Below are 18,592 nucleotides of genomic sequence, written 5' to 3' on the forward strand. Positions count from 1 at the left end.
CACTCACACGCTCACCAGCTCACTAACCATCTACACTCACCCACTCACCCACTCGCTCATTCATTATCCAAGTCGCCCGGCAAGTCACCCATCCACCCACTCCTCATTTGAATCATCCACACGTGAATTTTTTGCGAGTCGCTCAATTACTCACCCACGAAGGTTGCCATCTGTCTTGATGGACCCAGCAGTGCTCCCTGGGCAACACGCCCGGGGCTTGGTCAGTGAGAGGGGTTGTGAGCAGCCCACACCTTGCCCACTACCACCACCACCACCTAACACCAAGTAGGCCTTTTCGCGACCAATATTATCCATAATAGAAGGGTTTTTTTGGGTTAGATCGCGTAAATATATAAATGCGTCGTTTAACCCGCCACCACCCGACACAGCCAATTAGTAAGGTTTGTCACGTAAAGATAACGTGGCCAATTCGTGACTCGTACAGCACACCGGTTGTGTGTTGGAGGGAAAACCCACAACATTTAAAATTCAAACCTGGCTGTCGCCTGATGAAGCTAGTTGTAATTACTGGTGAAACGTCGTACTCAGATTGTAAACGTTGTGGGTTTACTCTCCAACACACCGGTGTCCTGTACTAGTAACGAATTGGCACGTTCCGTTCACGTGACAAGCCTTGCTAATTGGCTCTGTCGGGTAATAACGGGTTTAACGACACATTTAGATATTTATGCGATCTAACCCAAAAAACCTATATTACAGATACCAAACACAAAGATCCCCCGTGCAGCCTGTAACAGACTATTGGGGCAAGTGCTGTTCGCGAGTAGCACCTACAAAGGCCAGAATGGCACACGAGGGGGTGGGTGGCCAGCACCACGCCCAGCCGCCTTTGTCTCCCAAGTGGCGATGACTTCACGCACCGCATCAGGTACTCATTTAAGGCTGAGTCGACCTAGTGGAGTCCCAGGACCGGTTCAGATAATCGTCAGTGTGGTTGGCCGTGAGCGGGAATCAAACCACTACTACACTACCGCTCCCCTATTACGGATACCACCACCACCACCACCGTGATACAGCGAAAGGGTCCGGGCACGGGAACGGAGTACAAAAGGCGAATCTTTATTTGGTCCGCACTGGACTCCCGGGACTGCGGAAACCCGCGGGACTCGACACCGCGCAGCGAACACAAAACTCAACGGCGAATCCGGTCAAACACGCCAGAGGTGGATGGGGTGGGGGGGGCAGTAAGGTTCGAGTCCGGTGCGAGGCCACTCCGTGGTAAGGAAGACAACGCCCCTAGGAGTCCTCGCGGGCCACGAGTCCGTTTGAAGCCAAGTCTCCACTCAGCTACGGCCGGCGGTGGATGTTGGTCCCTCACCTAGGGTCTGCCACCTGTCCCGGGGAGCTGGAGTCTGTGTTTGGGGGGCGGTAGGATTTGGTTGGCACCGCCGGTCTTGGTGTTGAACTCTTATCGCAGGAGACTGCACGGTTGCTGATGGTCGACCTCGTGCCGACGGAGAAATCTGTCTGTGGTTTGGTCTCCAGTCGGGAAGCTGGTGGGCCCTCACCCCCCACCCTTGCGATAGGCGAGCGTGCCACACGAGTATTCACAGAATGAGCCGTGCCCAGATGGGACACCCAGGTGGATGCTAGCCACGAGGATTGTCCCCCAAATGAAAAAGCAAATGCCAATTATACTCTTTGCTTTTTTCGGTAAAGTCACAGGTTAGCGTCTCTATGAGCTGTGACTTCTTATCTCATTGTCTGTTAAAAGCTCTAACAGATAGGTGAAAACCCTCCCCGTAGAGGTTATTAATTCTAGATTTGAAGCTTTCGTGACTGCAAGGATTCATACTCTTTGACTTTACCGAAAAAACCAAAGAGTATGAATCCTTGCAGTCACGAAAGCTTCAAATCTAGAATCAAATGCCAATTATCCGGCGAGGCGACCGTACAGATTGAACGCCCTGATCCGAAATGCTCAGATGGACCGGACAGCCACGTACCAACCAACCAGATGTCTAACCAGATGGGAGTGGACATCTACAAAGCAACCCGTCAGAGAGCTAACTGAATGTGAAAGGAGACATCAGCTCGTCGGACAGATATCAACTGCAGTGGAGTTATTCAATTTGGGGACAATGCGTATCGATCATCGCGCCCCCTCCCCACCACCCCGCACTGGCAGCAGACGAATGCACCGCCTCGCAGGGCCGGATGCCGAGGTCGCCGCGTGGCGCACGGAGACAGCTGACACTGGGGGTGCCCTTTTCAAACAATGAAGATGACGGAGACAGCCCCCGGTGTACAGCGTGGCGCTACGAAGAAAGCAAATCATCGCGACAGGTATCATGATAGGGGTACCCAGATGGACGACCAGATGAGTGATATCCAGAGGTACCCCAGATGGACGACCAGATGTCTGATTTCCAGGAAACCAGATGGACAACCAGATGTATGTGATCCAGGAAACCAGATGGTCAACCGGATGAGTGATAACCAGAGGTACCTCAGATGGACAACCAGATGTCTGTGTTCCAGGAAAATAGATGGACAACCAGAACCAGATGTATGTGATCCAGGAAACCAGATGGTCAACCGGATGATAACCAGAGGTACCCCAGATGGACAACCAGATGTCTGATTTCCAGGAAACCGATGGACAACCAGAACCAAATGTATGTGATCCAGGAAACCAGATGGTCAACCGGATGAGTGATAACCAGAGGTACCCCAGATGGACGACCAGACGTCTGATTTCCAGGAAACCAGATGGACAACCAGAACCAGATGTATGTGATCCAGGAAACCAGATGGTCAACCAGATGAGTGATAACCAGAGGTACCCCAGATGGACAACCAGATGTCCGTGTTCCAGGAAAATAGATGGACAACCGGATGTGGATGCTAGCCAGAGCTACCCCAGATGGACGACCAGAAGTTATGTCTTCGAGGTAACCAAATGGATACCCGGACGTGAACGCTAGCCACAGGTACCCCAGATTTCTTTGTCCAGATATTGAGCCAATATCTGGACAAGGCAATCGGATGGACGCAGCCAGACAGGCGTCCGCCTCAACATCGAGAGGACCGTTGTTGCCCGTCGCCGCCCGCCGCATCGAGCGGCTGCCCCCGCAGGCTCCGGGAGTCCCGGAGAATAAACTCTTAGAACAATATTGTTGGGGTTTCTTTCTTTGTTATACTCGTATAGAAACTGGCAGCGTTAGAGCGTCAAAGCACGATACAGGGGGTGGGGGACTACCGCGGTCTCCCACGCGGGCGCAGCAAGCGAGGGAGGGGTGGCGGTGAAGTAGCTACCCAGTGCGCAGTCGGTGCAATCGCACCGGGGTTCCACGGGGGAAGGTGGTGCGGGCGGGGGGGGGGCTAGGTGCCAGGCTTACGAAGAGGCTTGCGGGGGGGAGGGGTAATATGGGAGAGGGATGGGGGGGTGGGTGGGGTGGGGCTACCCCCCCACTCGGATGGGCCCCCATTGGACTCGTTGCAGCTAGGGCCCGCGCTCACCTCGCTGCTTGGACCCTGCAGGTTCACGTGGCGCCTGAACGCCCTAAAGGTCCCCCCTGTGTAGCCGAGACTCTGACCCCTGACCCTATAGACTCTGACCCCTGACCCTATAGACTCTGACCCCTGACCCTATGGACTCTGACCCCTGACTCTATGGACTCTGACCCCTGACTCTATGGACTCTGACCCCTGACTCTATGGACTCTGACCCCTGACTCTATGGACTCTGACCCCTGACTCTATAGAATCTGACCCCTGACTCTATAGACTCTGACCCCTGACTCTATAGACTCTGACCCCTGACTCTATAGACTCTGACCCCTGACTCTATGGACTCTGACCCCTGACTCTATGGACTCTGACCCCTGACTCTATAGACTCTGACCCCTGACTCTATCGACTCTGACCCCTGACTCTATGGACTCTGACCCCTGACTCTATGGACTCTGACCCCTGACTATATGGACTCTGACCCCTGACTCTATGGACTCTGACCCCTGACTCTATGGACTCTGACCCCTGACTCTATGGACTCTGACCCCTGACTCTATAGACTCTGACCCCTGACTCTATGGACTCTGACCCCTGACTCTATGGACTCTGACCCCTGACTCTATGGACTCTGACCCCTGACTCTATAGACTCTGACCCCTGACTCTATGGACTCTGACCCCTGACTCTATGGACTCTGACCCCTGACTCTATGGACTCTGACCCCTGACTCTATGGACTCTGACCTCTGACTCCTCCGAGGTGAACAAGAGGATGTAAGGCGCTGGCGTGCAGTCTTTGGCATAGTGAGTGGATGGGGGGGGGGGATACAAAGAGACACGGGGAGACACGGGGAGACAGAATGAGACACAATGAGACACGGGGAGATACAAGGAGACTCGCAGAGACACAAGGAGACACGGGGAGACACGGGGAGACACGGGGAGACACAAGGAGACACGGGGAGACACGGGGAGACACAAGGAGACACGGGGAGACACAAGGAGACACGGGAGACACAATGAGACACGGGGAAACACAAGGAGACACGGGGAGACACAAGGAGACACGGGGAGGCACAATGAGACACGGGGAGACACAAGGAGACACGGGGAGACACGGGGAGACACAAGGAGACACGGGGAGACACGGCGAGATACGGGGAGACACGGGGAGACACGGCGAGATACGGGGAGACACGGGGGAGTTACCAATCCCGGGACTGACACATTGCATAGGACCACTGCAACAACTCAGTCAGGCTTCGTGTTACTATGCGTTCGTGTTACTGTGTGTGTGTGTACACGTGTTACTGTGTGTGTGTACACGTGTTACTGTGTGTGTGTGTACACGTGTTACTGTGTGTGTACACGTGTTACTGTGTGTGTACACGTGTTACTGTGTGTGTGTATACACGTGTTACTGTGTGTGTGTACACGTGTTACTGTGTGTATACACGTGTTACTGTGTGTATACACGTGTTACTGTGTGTGTGTGTACACGTGTTACTGTGTGTGTATACACGTGTTACTGTGTGTGTATACAGGTGTTACTGTGTGTGTGTACACGTGTTACAGTGTGTGTACACGTGTTACTGTGTGTGTGTGTACACGTGTTACTGTGTGTGTGTGTGTACAGGTGTTACTGTGTGTGTGTGTGTACAGGTGTTACTGTGTGTGTGTGTACACGTGTTACTGTGTGTGTGTGTACACGTGTTACTGTGTGTGTGTACACGTGTTACTGTGTGTGTGTACAGGTGTTACTGTGTGTGTGTACACGTGTTACTGTGTGTGTGTACAGGTGTTACTGTGTGTGTACACGTGTTACTGTGTGTGTGTACACGTGTTACTGTGTGTGTGTGTGTACACGTGTTACTGTGTGTGTGTATACACGTGTTACTGTGTGTGTGTACAGGTGTGACTGTGTGTGTGTACACGTGTTACTGTGTGTTAGTGTACAGGTGTGACTGTGTGTGTATACACGTGTTACTGTGTGTGTGTGTACAGGTGTGACTGTGTGTGTATACACGTGTTACTGTGTGTGTGTGTACAGGTGTTACTGTGTGTGTATACACGTGTTACTGTGTGTGTGTGTACAGGTGTTACTGTGTGTGTATACACGTGTTACTGTGTGTGTGTACAGGTGTGACTGTGTGTTTATACACGTGTTACTGTGTGTGTGTGTACAGGTGTTACTGTGTGTGTATACACGTGTTACTGTGTGTGTGTGTACAGGTGTTACTGTGTGTGTATACACGTGTTACTGTGTGTGTGTGTACAGGTGTTACTGTGTGTGTATACACGTGTTACTGTGTGTGTGTGTACAGGTGTTACTGTGTGTGTATACACGTGTTACTGTGTGTGTGTACAGGTGTTACTGTGTGTGTATACACGTGTTACTGTGTGTGTGTGTACAGGTGTTACTGTGTGTGTATACACGTGTTACTGTGTGTGTGTGTACAGGTGTTACTGTGTGTGTATACACGTGTTACTGTGTGTGTACACGTGTTACTGTGTGTGTGTATACACGTGCTACTGTGTGTGTGTGTACAGGTGTTACTGTGTGTGTATACACGTGTTACTGTGTGTGTGTACAGGTGTTACTGTGTGCATACACGTGTTACTGTGTGTGTGTACAGGTGTTACTGTGTGTGTATACACGTGTTACTGTGTGTGTGTACAGGTGTTACCGTGTGTGTGTGTATACACGTGTTACTGTGCGTGGGTGTGTGTACACGTGTGTGTACGTGTATATAATGTGGGTCCAACAAATTCCCCCCTTAGGATCGGCCTGTGTGTGTGTGCATCTCTGTATATCTTTGCCTTTATATGTGAGTGTGTGTATGTATGTGAGTGTGCGTATGTATGTACGTGAGTGTATGTATGTGAGTAAGCATTGCCACTAGGGAGACAATGGCGGTCGGGCGTGGTGCTGGCCACCCACCCCCTCGTGTACCGTTCCGGCCTTCATAGGTGCTCGCTAACAGCACTTGCCCCTACAGTCTGTTAAGGTTATACGGGGGATCTTTGTCTTTGTATGTGAGTGTATGTGAGTGAGTGTATGTGAGTGTGTGTATGTGAGTGTGTATGTATGTGTGTGTATGCGAGTATGGGGAGCGGTAGTGTAGCGGTTAGCGCTACGCTGCGCTACGAACCCGGCGACGCGGGTTCGATTCCGGCTCACTGCCAACACCGGTGACGATTATCTGAACCGGTTCCGGGCCTCCCCTAGGTCGACTCAGCCTCAAATGAGTACCTGGTGCGATGTGTAAACATCGTCACTAGGGAGACAAAGGCGGCCGGGCGTGGTGCTGGCCACTCACCCCCTCGTGTACCGTGCCGGCCTTCATAGGTGCTCGCTAACCGCACTTGCCCCTACAGTCTGTTAAGGCTACACGGGGGATCTTGGTGTTTTTTTGTGTGTGTATGCGAGTATGTATCTGCGTGTATGTATGTGAGTGTGTGTGCGTGTGTTTATGATGACAGAGGCTGTGGGCCCGCCAGGCCGGGCCGGGCCTGCAGCCGCGAGTCGCTGCAGTGGAAGCAGAGGATGTGGCCGTCCAGAGGGAAGCAGCCTCGTTCCTTGCCCTCCGAGGGGGACAGCACCAACCCGCAGTCCTGAGTCACGGGGACACACACGGAGACACACGGGAGACACACGGGGACACACACGGGGAGACACACGGAGAGACACACGGGAGACACACGGGGACACACACGGAGACACATGGAGACACACGGGGAGACACACGGGAGACACACACGGGGACACACACGGGGAGACACACGGAGACACACGGGAGACACACGGGAGACACACGGGAGACACACGGGGACACACACGGGAGACACACGGGGAGACACGGGAGACACACGGGGAGACACACAGGCACATACGTGAAGTCAACAGGCTGTAGTGGCAAGTGCTGTTAGCGAGTAGCAGCACCTATGAAGGCCGGCACGGCACACGAGGGGGTGGGTGGCCAGCACCACGTCCGGGTGACTTTATCGCCCCATGTGATGATGTTTACACACCGCACCAGGTACATACAATTTCAAGGCTGAGTCGACCTAGGGGAGGTCCACAGTTTGGGTTGCGTGGCCACAGGTCACGGCGACTGCGGCTTCAAGCGTCCCCTGTTTGGATGTTCCGATGCGGTGGGTGGCTCCACCAGCGGTGACTTCGACGAGGAGGAGGAAGAATGTCCTAGCCAGGAGGTGGTGGGATTGATGTTTGGTTCTCGAACGAGGAGGTGTTTATTGTCTTGAACGTCCGCGTAGTTCCACTCCGTTCACACAGCAGCAGCAGCAGCAGAACAATCTCGAGAGGCATTGCGGTGGCTAGGAGATGTTAACTCCCTCGCTTGGTATACAGGAGGTCGTAGGCTCGATCCCGACCCTGACGATGCCTGCTGCTGTATATTTGGAGTTGGCGGTGTCTCTCTCTCTCATCATAATCACGCTGGCTAGGAGATGTTAACTCCCTCGCCTGGTATACAGGAGGTCGTAGGCTCGATCCCGACCCTGACGATGCCTGCTGTATATTTGGAGTTGACGGTGTCTCTCTCTCTCTCTCATCATAATCACGCTGGCTAGGAGATGTCAACTCCCTCGCCCGGTATGCAGGAGGTCGTAGGCTCGATCCCGACCCTGACGATGCCTACTGCTGCTGTATATTTGGAGTTGGCGGTGTCTCTCTCTCTCTCATCATAATCACGCTGGCTAGGAGATGTCAACTCCCTCGCCCGGTATGCAGGAGGTCGTAGGCTCGATCCCGACCCTGACCATGCCTGCTGCTGCTGCTGCTGTATATTTGGAGTTGGCGGTGTCTCTCTCTCTCTCTCATCATAATCACGCTGGCTAGGAGATGTTAACTCCCTCGCCCGGTATACAGGAGGTCGTAGGCTCGATCCCGACCCTGATGATGCCTGCTGCTGCTGTATATTTGGAGTTGGCGGTGTCTCTCTCTCTCTCTCATCATAATCACGCTGGCTAGGAGATGTTAACTCCCTCGCCCGGTATACAAGAGGTCGTAGGCTCGATCCCGACCCTGACGATGCCTGCTGCTGCTATATATTTGGAGTTGGCGGTGTCTCTCTCTCTCATCATAATCACGCTGGCTAGGAGATGTTAATTCCCTCGCCCGGTATACAGGAGGTCGTAGGCTCGATCCCGACCCTGACCATGCCTACTGCTGCTGTATACTTGGAGTTGGCGGTGTCTCTCTCTCTCTCCACGCGTGGCTTCTTCCTCCGGGTCCTCCGGTTTTGTCCCTCCGACATTTACAATCGACGTCACGCGTGCAGAGAATTTGGCTGTTCGACATTTCCACGTGATGACGACAAGCCACATCGTAGAGCTTTCATTTGTTACGGCCTGGTCACTTCTGAAAAAGATCTACATAGCTCAGTGGAGCTTAACTGGTGAATCAATAAATAAAAAGTCTGGGTGGTGGGGAGCGGTGGCGCGGCGGTTGCTGGCCGAACCCGGCGACCCGAGTTCGATCACCCGCTCACGGCAACCAACCCAAAATCTGAACCGGCGGTGGGGTGGGGGTGGGAGTGGCGCGCCAAGAGCACTTGCCCCGGTGAGGCCGCGCGGGCTACGCGGGGGACCTTTGCCCGTGCTCACCTCGCACTTGTAGCAGGCGACGTGGAAGCTGCGGTCGAGCGCCACGACGCGCAGCGTCTCCTTCTCACCGGGCGCCGGCACGATGGCCTCGCCGCACACCGAGCACCGCGGGGCAAACTTCCTGCGCGCCGCACACACCACACACACCATAAACAACGTACACCGCACACACCGTGCACACCGTACACACCGTACACACCACACACACCGTGCCGTACACACCGCACACACCACACACACCGTAAACAACGCGCACACCGTACACACCACACACACCACACACACCACACACACCACACACACCGTGCCGTACACACCACACACCGCACACACCACACACCGCACACACCACACACCGCACACACCGCACACACCACACACCGCACACACCGTACACACCACACACACCGTACACACCGTACACACTGTAAACAACGCGCACAATGCCACACGCACCGTGCCGTACACGCTGCACACATGCACCGCACACACACACACACTGTACACACCGCACCGTACACACGGACCGCACACACATACACACCGTACACCGTACACACCGTACACACCACACACACGCACCGCACCGTAAGGGGTCGCTATCCACTAGGGGTCGCTATCCACTAGGGGTGGTGCGAGTGATTGGAGCTTGCACGTTCTGCCCCTGTGCTACACGGCGGCTTTCCTCTGGATTCTCAATTCTCTTCATGTAGCTGAGCGCACGGTGTGACCGGCTATCGGGCACGAAACGTCCCCCAACGCTGAGACATCATCCCCTGCAAGTAAACTCGAGCGGGATCACACAGCAGCAGCATCGCCCCCTACCGACACAACTTGGCAGGACCCTCCCGAACCAGAGGGTCTCTTGAGGCTCAGCAAAGCCTTCCTGGGTGAACACGTGGAGTGATGATGAGTAATATCGATCGTCACGACAATGGTGATGCTGATGATGCGAGCGAGGCCTTCCTGCTTCTCGGTAGTGCGATCGTGCGGCGATCGTGGCTGCGTGTGGTGGTGGTGATCGTGGTGGTGGTGGTGATCGTGGCGGTGGTGGTCCCGGTGATCGTGGTCGCCCGTAGTTGTGGTGACCGTGGTGGACCTGGCGATCGTGGTCGTGCGACCCTGGTCATCGCCGCGATTGCCGCGATCGCCGGGATCGCCGGGATCGCGGCGATCGTGGTTGTGTGATGGTGGCGGCCGCGGCGGCGGCGGCGGCGGCCGTGCGCTTTGCCTGTGGAAATCCTCGAGGCAGTGCACGCGGTTGGCGGAGCACACGGTGAAGGGAACGCCGTCCAGGCTCGTGCCGCACTCGGAGCACGCGAAGCACGCCGGGTGGAAGGCGCGCCCCGTGGCGTGCAGGATGCGGTTCACGATGGCCTCCCCGCACACGCTGCAGTGCTCCAGCGTCTCCTGTCGCGCGGGGGCACGGAGGTAAAAAAACAAAAACAGGGACACGGGGGGAGGGAATGGTGGGACAAACAGGGGGACGTGGGGACACGCGTGGACACGTGGATGGAGATGGTGAGGCACGCGGGGAGACATCGGGGCAGGCAAGAGGGGAGACGCACAGTGAGACGTGGAGACGCACGGGGAGACACAGGGGGAGATATGGGGAGACACAGGGGGAGATATGGGGAGACACAGGGGGAGATATGGGGAGACACAGGGGGAGATATGGGGAGACACAGGGGGAGATATGGGGAGACACAGGGGGAGATATGGGGAGACACAGGGGGAGATATGGGGAGACACAGGGGGAGATATGGGGAGACACAGGGGGAGATATGGGGAGACACAGGGGGAGATATGGGGAGACACAGGGGGAGATATGGGGAGACACAGGGGGAGATATGGGGAGACACAGGGGGAGATATGGGGAGACACAGGGGGAGATATGGGGAGACACAGGGGGAGATATGGGGAGACACAGGGGGAGATATGGGGAGACACAGGGGGAGATATGGGGAGACACAGGGGGAGATATGGGGAGACACAGGGGGAGATATGGGGAGACACAGGGGGAGATATGGGGAGACACAGGGGGAGATAAGGGGAGACAGGGGGAGTGCGGTGTGTGAACATCAGCACGAAGGAGACAGCATCAGCCCTGATGTGTGACCCCGACTGTGACCCCCGGCTGTGACCCCGACTGTGACCCCAGCTGTGACCCCGACTGTGACCCCGACTGTGACCCGACTGTGACCCCGGCCATGACCCCAATTGTGACCCTGACTATGAGCCGAATTGTGACCCTGGCTGTAACCCTGACTGTGACCCCGACTGTGACCCCGACTGTAACCCTGACTGTGACCCCGACTGTGACCCCGACTGTGACCCCGACTGTGACCCCGACTGTAACCCCGACTGTGACCCCGACTGCGACCCCGACTGCGACCCCCACTGTGACCCCGTCTGTGACCCCCACTGTGACCCCGACTGCGACCCCGGCTGTGACCATGCGGGTGACCCTGGCCACCGGGGGCTGACCAGGTAGCAGGCCTCGCACAAGTGCCCCACGCCGGGCGTGCTGTAGAAGGGCAGCCCCTGCAGGCGCCGGGCGCAAGCGGCGCACGTGAAGCAGTGGACGTGGTGCAGGCGCTGCTCCGCCACGCAGCCCTCGCCGCTCACGGGCAGCCCGCACGCCACGCACACCCCTACACGCCGACACCGCACCGGCGCACAGATCAATACCACACGCCGACACGCACCACACTAGCGTGTCACCGCACCACTCCCACCGCACCGCCAGCGCCACCAGCATACAGATCAATACCACACCCCTACACGCACCGCACCACCGCCGCATCACCACACGAGCACACACAGCACACCACCACGCAGCACACACCACCACACACCACACACCACCACACCACCACACACACAGCACACAGCACACACCGCACAGCGCACACTGCACACACCACCACACCACCACACACCGCACACACCAGACACACCGCACGCAGCACACACCGCACACCACCACACCATCACACCACCACACACCACACACAGCACACAGCACACACAGCACACACACCACACACCACACACAGCACACACAGCACACAGCACCACGCCGCACGCTGGAAGTCTGCGTGAACCCCATGGCTGGCGGGGCAAGGGCACCGCACGGCGATCACGAGCGGAGCAAGCACCGCTCAGTGTCCCACCACCCACTCAGTGTCCCCACCACCCACTCAGTGTCCCCATCACCCGCTCAGTGTCCACACCACCCACTCAGTGTCCCCATCACCCACTCAGTGTCCCCATCACCCGCTCAGTGTCCCACCACCCACTCAGTGTCCCCACCACCCACTCAGTGTCCCACCACCCACTCAGTGTCCACATCACCCACTCAGCGCCCACATCACCCACTCAGCGCCCCCACCACCCACTCAGCGTCCACACCACCCACTCAGTGTCCCCATCACCCACTCAGCGCCCCCATCACCCACTCAGTGTCCCCATCACCCACTCAGTGTCCCCATCACCCACTCAGTGTCCCCACCACCCACTCAGCGTCCCCACCACGTCCACACCACCCACTCAGTGTCCCCATCACCCACTCAGCGCCCCCATCACCCACTCAGTGTCCCCATCACCCACTCAGTGTCCCACCACCCACTCAGTGTCCCCATCACCCACTCAGTGTCCCCACCACCCACTCAGTGTCCCCATCACCCACTCAGTGTCCCCACCACCCACTCAGTGTCCCACCACCCACTCAGTGTCCCCACCACCCACTCAGTGTCCCACCACCCACTCAGTGTCCACATCACCCACGCAGCGCCCACATCACCCACTCAGCGCCCCCACCATCCACTCAGCGTCCACACCACCCACTCAGTGTCCCCATCACCCACTCAGCGCCCCCATCACCCACTCAGCGCCCCCATCACCCACTCAGTGTCCCCATCACCCACTCAGTGTCCCCATCACCCACTCAGTGTCCCCACCACCCACTCAGCGTCCCCACCACGTCCACACCACCCACTCAGTGTCCCCATCACCCACTCAGCGTCCCCACCACGTCCACACCACCCACTCAGTGTCCCCATCACCCACTCAGCGCCCCCATCACCCACTCAGTGTCCCCATCACCCACTCAGTGTCCCACCACCCACTCAGTGTCCCCATCACCCACTCAGTGTCCCCATCACCCACTCAGTGTCCCCACCACCCACTCAGCGTCCCCACCACGTCCACACCACCCACTCAGTGTCCCCACCACCCACTCAGCGTCCCCACCACGTCCCCATCACCCACTCAGTGTCCCCATCACCCACTCAGCGTCCCCACCACGTCCACACCACCCACTCAGTGTCCCCATCACCCACTCAGCGCCCCCATCACCCACTCAGTGTCCCCATCACCCACTCAGTGTCCCACCACCCACTCAGTGTCCCCATCACCCACTCAGTGTCCCCATCACCCACTCAGTGTCCCCACCACCCACTCAGCGTCCCCACCACGTCCACACCACCCACTCAGTGTCCCCACCACCCACTCAGCGTCCCCACCACGTCCCCATCACCCACTCAGCGTCGCCACTGCCTGCACTCACCCAGGGGTTCGTCCACGGCGGCACCCTCACCCTCACGCGCCTGGGGGGGGGGGGGGGGGTTGAGAGGGGGTGAGAGGGGGTGGGGGTAGGATGTCAATGGAGATGTTCTCTTTCACGATCCACTGCTGGATGAACGCCTCCCCACCCCCCCACCCCCCCACCCGACGCCCGTGTCGGTCACGGCGGTTGTTTGACCATACTTCACCGCTCTGGACGGTGCGGGGATGGCGAGGGGGAGCACCACCCGGGGGAGGGGGGGTGGGGGGTGGTGTCGCTCGCCACTAACGTGGCGTCACGGTGGCTAGGAGATGTTAACTCCCTCGCCTGGTTTACAGGAGGTCGTGGGTTCGATCCCGACGCTGACGCCTGCTGCTGTATATTTGGAGTTTGCGTGTCTCTCTCTCATCATCATCATCATCACGGTGGCTGGGAGATGTTAACTACCTCGCCTGGTATACAGGAGGACGTGGGTTCGATCCCGACCCTGACGCCTGCTGCTGTGTATTTGGAGTTTGCGTGTCTCTCTCTCTCATCATCATCACGGTGGCTAGGAGATGTTAACTACCTCGCCTGGTACACAGGAGGTCGTGGGTTCGATCCCGACACTGACGCCTGCTGCTGCTGTATATTTGGAGTGTGCGTGTTCTCTCTCTCCCCGTGGTCGCGTGGATTTTTCTCCGGGTCTTCTGGTTTTCCCCTCCACGTTTATAATCAACGTCACGCGTTCGGAGTCTTTGGCTGCTAGACATTTCCACGCGATGATGATGATGATTAGCCCACTTCGTTGAGCTAACATTCATGGCCAGGTCGCTTCTGAGAAAGAGCATGCAGCTCAGTGGGTCTCGCCTGGTAAAGTAAATACACGGCACTTTAGTTTAGTAGTTGATAGACGTTGGGCGTGGCCGGGAATCGAACTCAGGTAGGCGTAGCGCAATGCGCCAACCACTGCGCCACCACTCCGCCGTGGATATGTTACGCTCGGAGCTAAAGTGGGTTCATAATGACGCCGAGTCTGAGACAGCCCGGGTTTCAATCCGGGTTTAAGCTCCAACCACAGTGATCAATCACCTAGGGGTCTCATGGACATACACACAGAGACCCATAGACTCGCACAGACCCATAGACTCACACAGAGACCCATAGACTCGCACAGACCCATAGACTCACACAGAGACCCATAGACTCACACCGAGACCCACAAACTCACACAGAGACCCACAGACTCTCATAGAGACCCACAAACTCACACAGAGACCCACAGACTCACACAGAGACCCATAGACTCACACCGAGACCCACAAACTCACACAGATCAATAGACTCACAGAGACCCACAGACTCTCATAGAGACCCACATACTAATTTGGCGTCGCTATTAACATGGCTCATTGCAACTGCGAGCAATACTTGTGCTGGCTTCATAGACACATCCGAACATTCTCTGCACTTGTCTAACAACGGTGATGTCACGTAGTTTATCCGGAGAATGCGGCATGAGTCGCCAGGTCTCGGCCAGGGAGCTGCACCAGCAGCTGCTGCTGCTGCTGCCACACCGTGGGTTTATTTACTTAAATATGTTTACAGACGATGAATGATGAGTCGTCGTGTTTATTATGCACGTGGGAGGCAGGAGGAGGAGACCGGAGCACCCGGAGACAACCCACGCCTCGCGCGAGGGGGCAACGCTCTATCCCCAACCCCCCCCCTCCCCCTGTAGAGATGAAATAAACAGGTGGCGATGATCCCACTTGCTACACTGCCTTCTCCTATCGAGCCAGCGTTGTGGCACCTTCTCGACCTCCACCCAAGGGAAGGGAGTTCCACATAATCTGGGTGTGACCCACCAACCCCACTTCCCCCCCTGTTGCTGCCTCCACAGGGCGCTTGGTTACAACGATGGGCAGTCAACTAACACCACCAGCACCACCACCACCACAACCACAACCACCAGCACCACCACAACCAACACCACCACCACCACAACTACAAGCATCACCACCACCACAACCAACACCACCAGCACCACCACAACCAACACCACCAGCACCACCACAACCACAAGCATCACCACCACCACCACAACCAACACCACCAGCACCACCACAACCACAACCAACACCACCACCACAACCAACACCACCAGCACCACCACAACCACAAGCATCACCACCACCACCACAACCAACACCACCAGCACCACCACTACCACAAGCATCACCACCACCATCACAACCATCGCCACCAAAGACAAAGATCCCCCGAATAGCATTAACAGACTGTTGGGGGCAAGTGCTGTTAGCGAGCACCTATGAAGGCCGGCACGGCACACGAGGGGGTTGGTGGCCAGCACCACGCCCGACCGCCTTTGTCTCCCCAGTGGCGATGTTTACTACACACCGCACCAGGTACTCATTTGAGACTGAGCCGACCTAGGGGAGGCCCAGGGACCGGTTGAGACAATCGTCACCGGTGTCAGTGGCCGTGAGCGGTCACGTGAGCTCGTGAGCTTAGCGCAGCGCCTGCCAGCGGCACCGGGCGCCATCCAGGGGCTCTGCCGCCCGCGCCAACCCGCACTGACCAGCGCGGTGAAGTATGGCCAAAAGAACCCCCACGGCGTGAAGGAAGGTGGGCGTTCATTCAGCAGTGGATTGGCCACGAGGCTGTGCGCGTGCGTGGATGCGTGACGTCTCGCCCCCCTCCCTCCCCCCCCCCCTTGCCGACCTCCCCTCACCCCTCCCCGTGGTCCCTGGTAACAAGGGAGCGTCGCCATGGTAACGTACGCGTCAGGGCGTCACGGAGACGGCGTCGCCGCGGCGGCCCGGGGCGAGTGAACCCGGTGGCCCCCCGGGGAGACCGCGCGAGACAAAGGCCCCCCGTGTAGCCTCAGCAGACTGTCGGGGCAAGTGCTGTTAGGGAGCAGCACCCGTGAAGGCCGGCACGGCGCACGTGGGCGTGGGTGGCCAAGCGGCGCGCGCCCGTCCGCCTTTGTCTCCCCGGTGGCGATGTTTGCACAGATGCACCAGGTACTTATCTGAGGCCGAGTCGACCTAGGGGAGGCCCGAGACTGGCTCAGATCGCCGCTGGCGTTGGCGGCCGTGAGCGGCAACTGAACGTGGGTTGCCGGGTTCATCGCGAGGGGGTGCCAAGCGTTCCCCCGCCGCTCCCAGCGTGTGCGTGTTTGCGTACACGCACAACAACAACAACAGCAGCCGCTGTTCGCCACTAACTGGCGGTGACGCCACTACGGCGCTTGTGCCAGGCTAGGTGCACATTGAGGCCACGTGGAGTGTGAAAGGCTCGCTGGCAGGAGGTCACGGGACAGCCAAAGGTGCCATGGGCTGATCGACTGAGATGACTGGAAGATGCACCAGCCGTGGCCCCTATTGTCCCAGTTTGCTGTATTTTATCAGCCCAGCGATCCGCTCGTTGTTGTGAGCGTCGCTCCTCTGCCCTCTTGCTCTTGTTGGAGGGCGACTGCCTCCAACTGACCAGCAGCGTCCTTCACGAGCCTCCTCCGCAGAGGCCGATCTTGACACCGCTGGTACCGGTCATCGGCAAGTCCACTCAGCTCCACGTCCTCCTGTACCACATCACTCCATCTCTTCTCTAGCCCGTGCCGCGCCCGTTTAGCCCCCTCAATCCGGCCAAACAGAAGCTGCTTGGGTATGCGGTGGCTGTGCATGCGGGCTACATGGCCCAGCCAACGTAGCCTCGCGTACCGGAGGAGCTCACTGATGGGAACGTGTCCAGATCTTTCAAGGAAATGTGAGGTCCTCACACAATCCAACCTGCTTAAACCCAGGATGGATCGTAGGCAGGCCAGCCTGAATGTTTTAAACCGGCGAAGATGTTCTACCAGAGGGGGTCCATGTTTCGGAAGCACAGAGAAGGGAGGGCATGACCGTGGCCGAGAAGACCCGAAGCTTCGTGTTGAGCGACAGTCGAGGTAGTTTCCACAAAGCGTTACGCGGCCGATGAAAAGATAATGCCGCTCGTGGGGAATTGAGGGAGTGGAATCTTTGATGGCACAAAATACCCACGCAAGTGCTTAGTTTTGTGGTGGGATTTGATGGTAAGGCCCCACCTCTTAGTGGCACACTCCAGGTTCAGCAGCAGAACCTACAACTTGTTCTCAGAGTGAGCAGCAATTACTGAATCATCAGCGCACGTAACATGCTTGACCAATAGGGAGCCATCCCTTGCATGCACCTGGGCATCCACCAGCCTCCCATTGTACCAGCCAGTAATGCCATGGAAAGCTTCCCAAACTATGAGAACATCGCTGTTGGGCTCCAAGGTGAACAGGGAATGGCTCCCACCCCCGGCCACGTAGCTTCACCCGGGCCTGCCCACCATCATGAAGGCCCTTAATGATTGTGAGCAGAGGGTCAGTGACTCCAAAGACACGAACAACAACCCAGAGCCCTGGCCTTTTGATGCTATCATAGACCTTGACCAGGTGAAGAAAGCACAGATGTAGGTCCTGTTGAAATTCCCTGCACCCCTGCTGCTGTAACAGATGGACAGAGAATTTGGCATCCGTGCAATATCGCCCTGGCTTTAAACCACATTGGGGCTCCCTAACATTCAACAAAGACCAAGATCCCCCATATAGCCTTAACAGACTGTTGGGGAAAGTGCTGTTAGCGATCATCTATGAAGGCCGGCACAGCACACGAGTGCCAATGCTTACACATGGCACAAAGTACTCATTTGAGGCTGAGTCGACCTAGGGGAGGCCCAGGACCGGTTCAGACAATCATCACCGATGTTGGCCGTGAGCGGGAATCAAATTCGGATCGCCCGGTTCATAGCGCAGTACAGTAACCTTTGCACGACCATTCCTCACACACAAAGACAAAGGTCCCCCGTATAACCTTAACCTATATGTATCTTGGGGTCATCCTGGATTCAAAAC

General features: G+C 57.0%; 1 protein-coding gene across 1 annotated transcript in view; it reads right to left on the reverse strand.

Moving 5' to 3' along the window:
- Window positions 1-1,059: 1,059 nt before the first annotated feature.
- Window positions 1,060-18,592, reverse strand: part of LOC142930470 (uncharacterized) — a 51,897-nt gene continuing 34,364 nt past the window's right edge. Inside the window, exons 6-10 of the mRNA XM_076072870.1 lie at window positions 13,675-13,714; window positions 11,592-11,758; window positions 10,336-10,514; window positions 9,105-9,225; window positions 1,060-7,091 (exon numbers count right to left, since the gene is read on the reverse strand). Coding sequence (XP_075928985.1) covers window positions 6,948-7,091; window positions 9,105-9,225; window positions 10,336-10,514; window positions 11,592-11,758; window positions 13,675-13,714 — 651 coding nt within the window. The 3' untranslated portion in view covers window positions 1,060-6,947. The remainder of the gene's footprint in view (window positions 7,092-9,104; window positions 9,226-10,335; window positions 10,515-11,591; window positions 11,759-13,674; window positions 13,715-18,592) is intronic.

This window comes from Petromyzon marinus, chromosome 39 (assembly GCF_048934315.1).
Source record: "Petromyzon marinus isolate PM22_M1 ecotype Great Lakes invasive population chromosome 39, UKy_Petmar_22M1.pri1.0, whole genome shotgun sequence".
In the NCBI taxonomy this organism is placed as follows: Eukaryota; Metazoa; Chordata; class Hyperoartia; order Petromyzontiformes; family Petromyzontidae; genus Petromyzon; species Petromyzon marinus.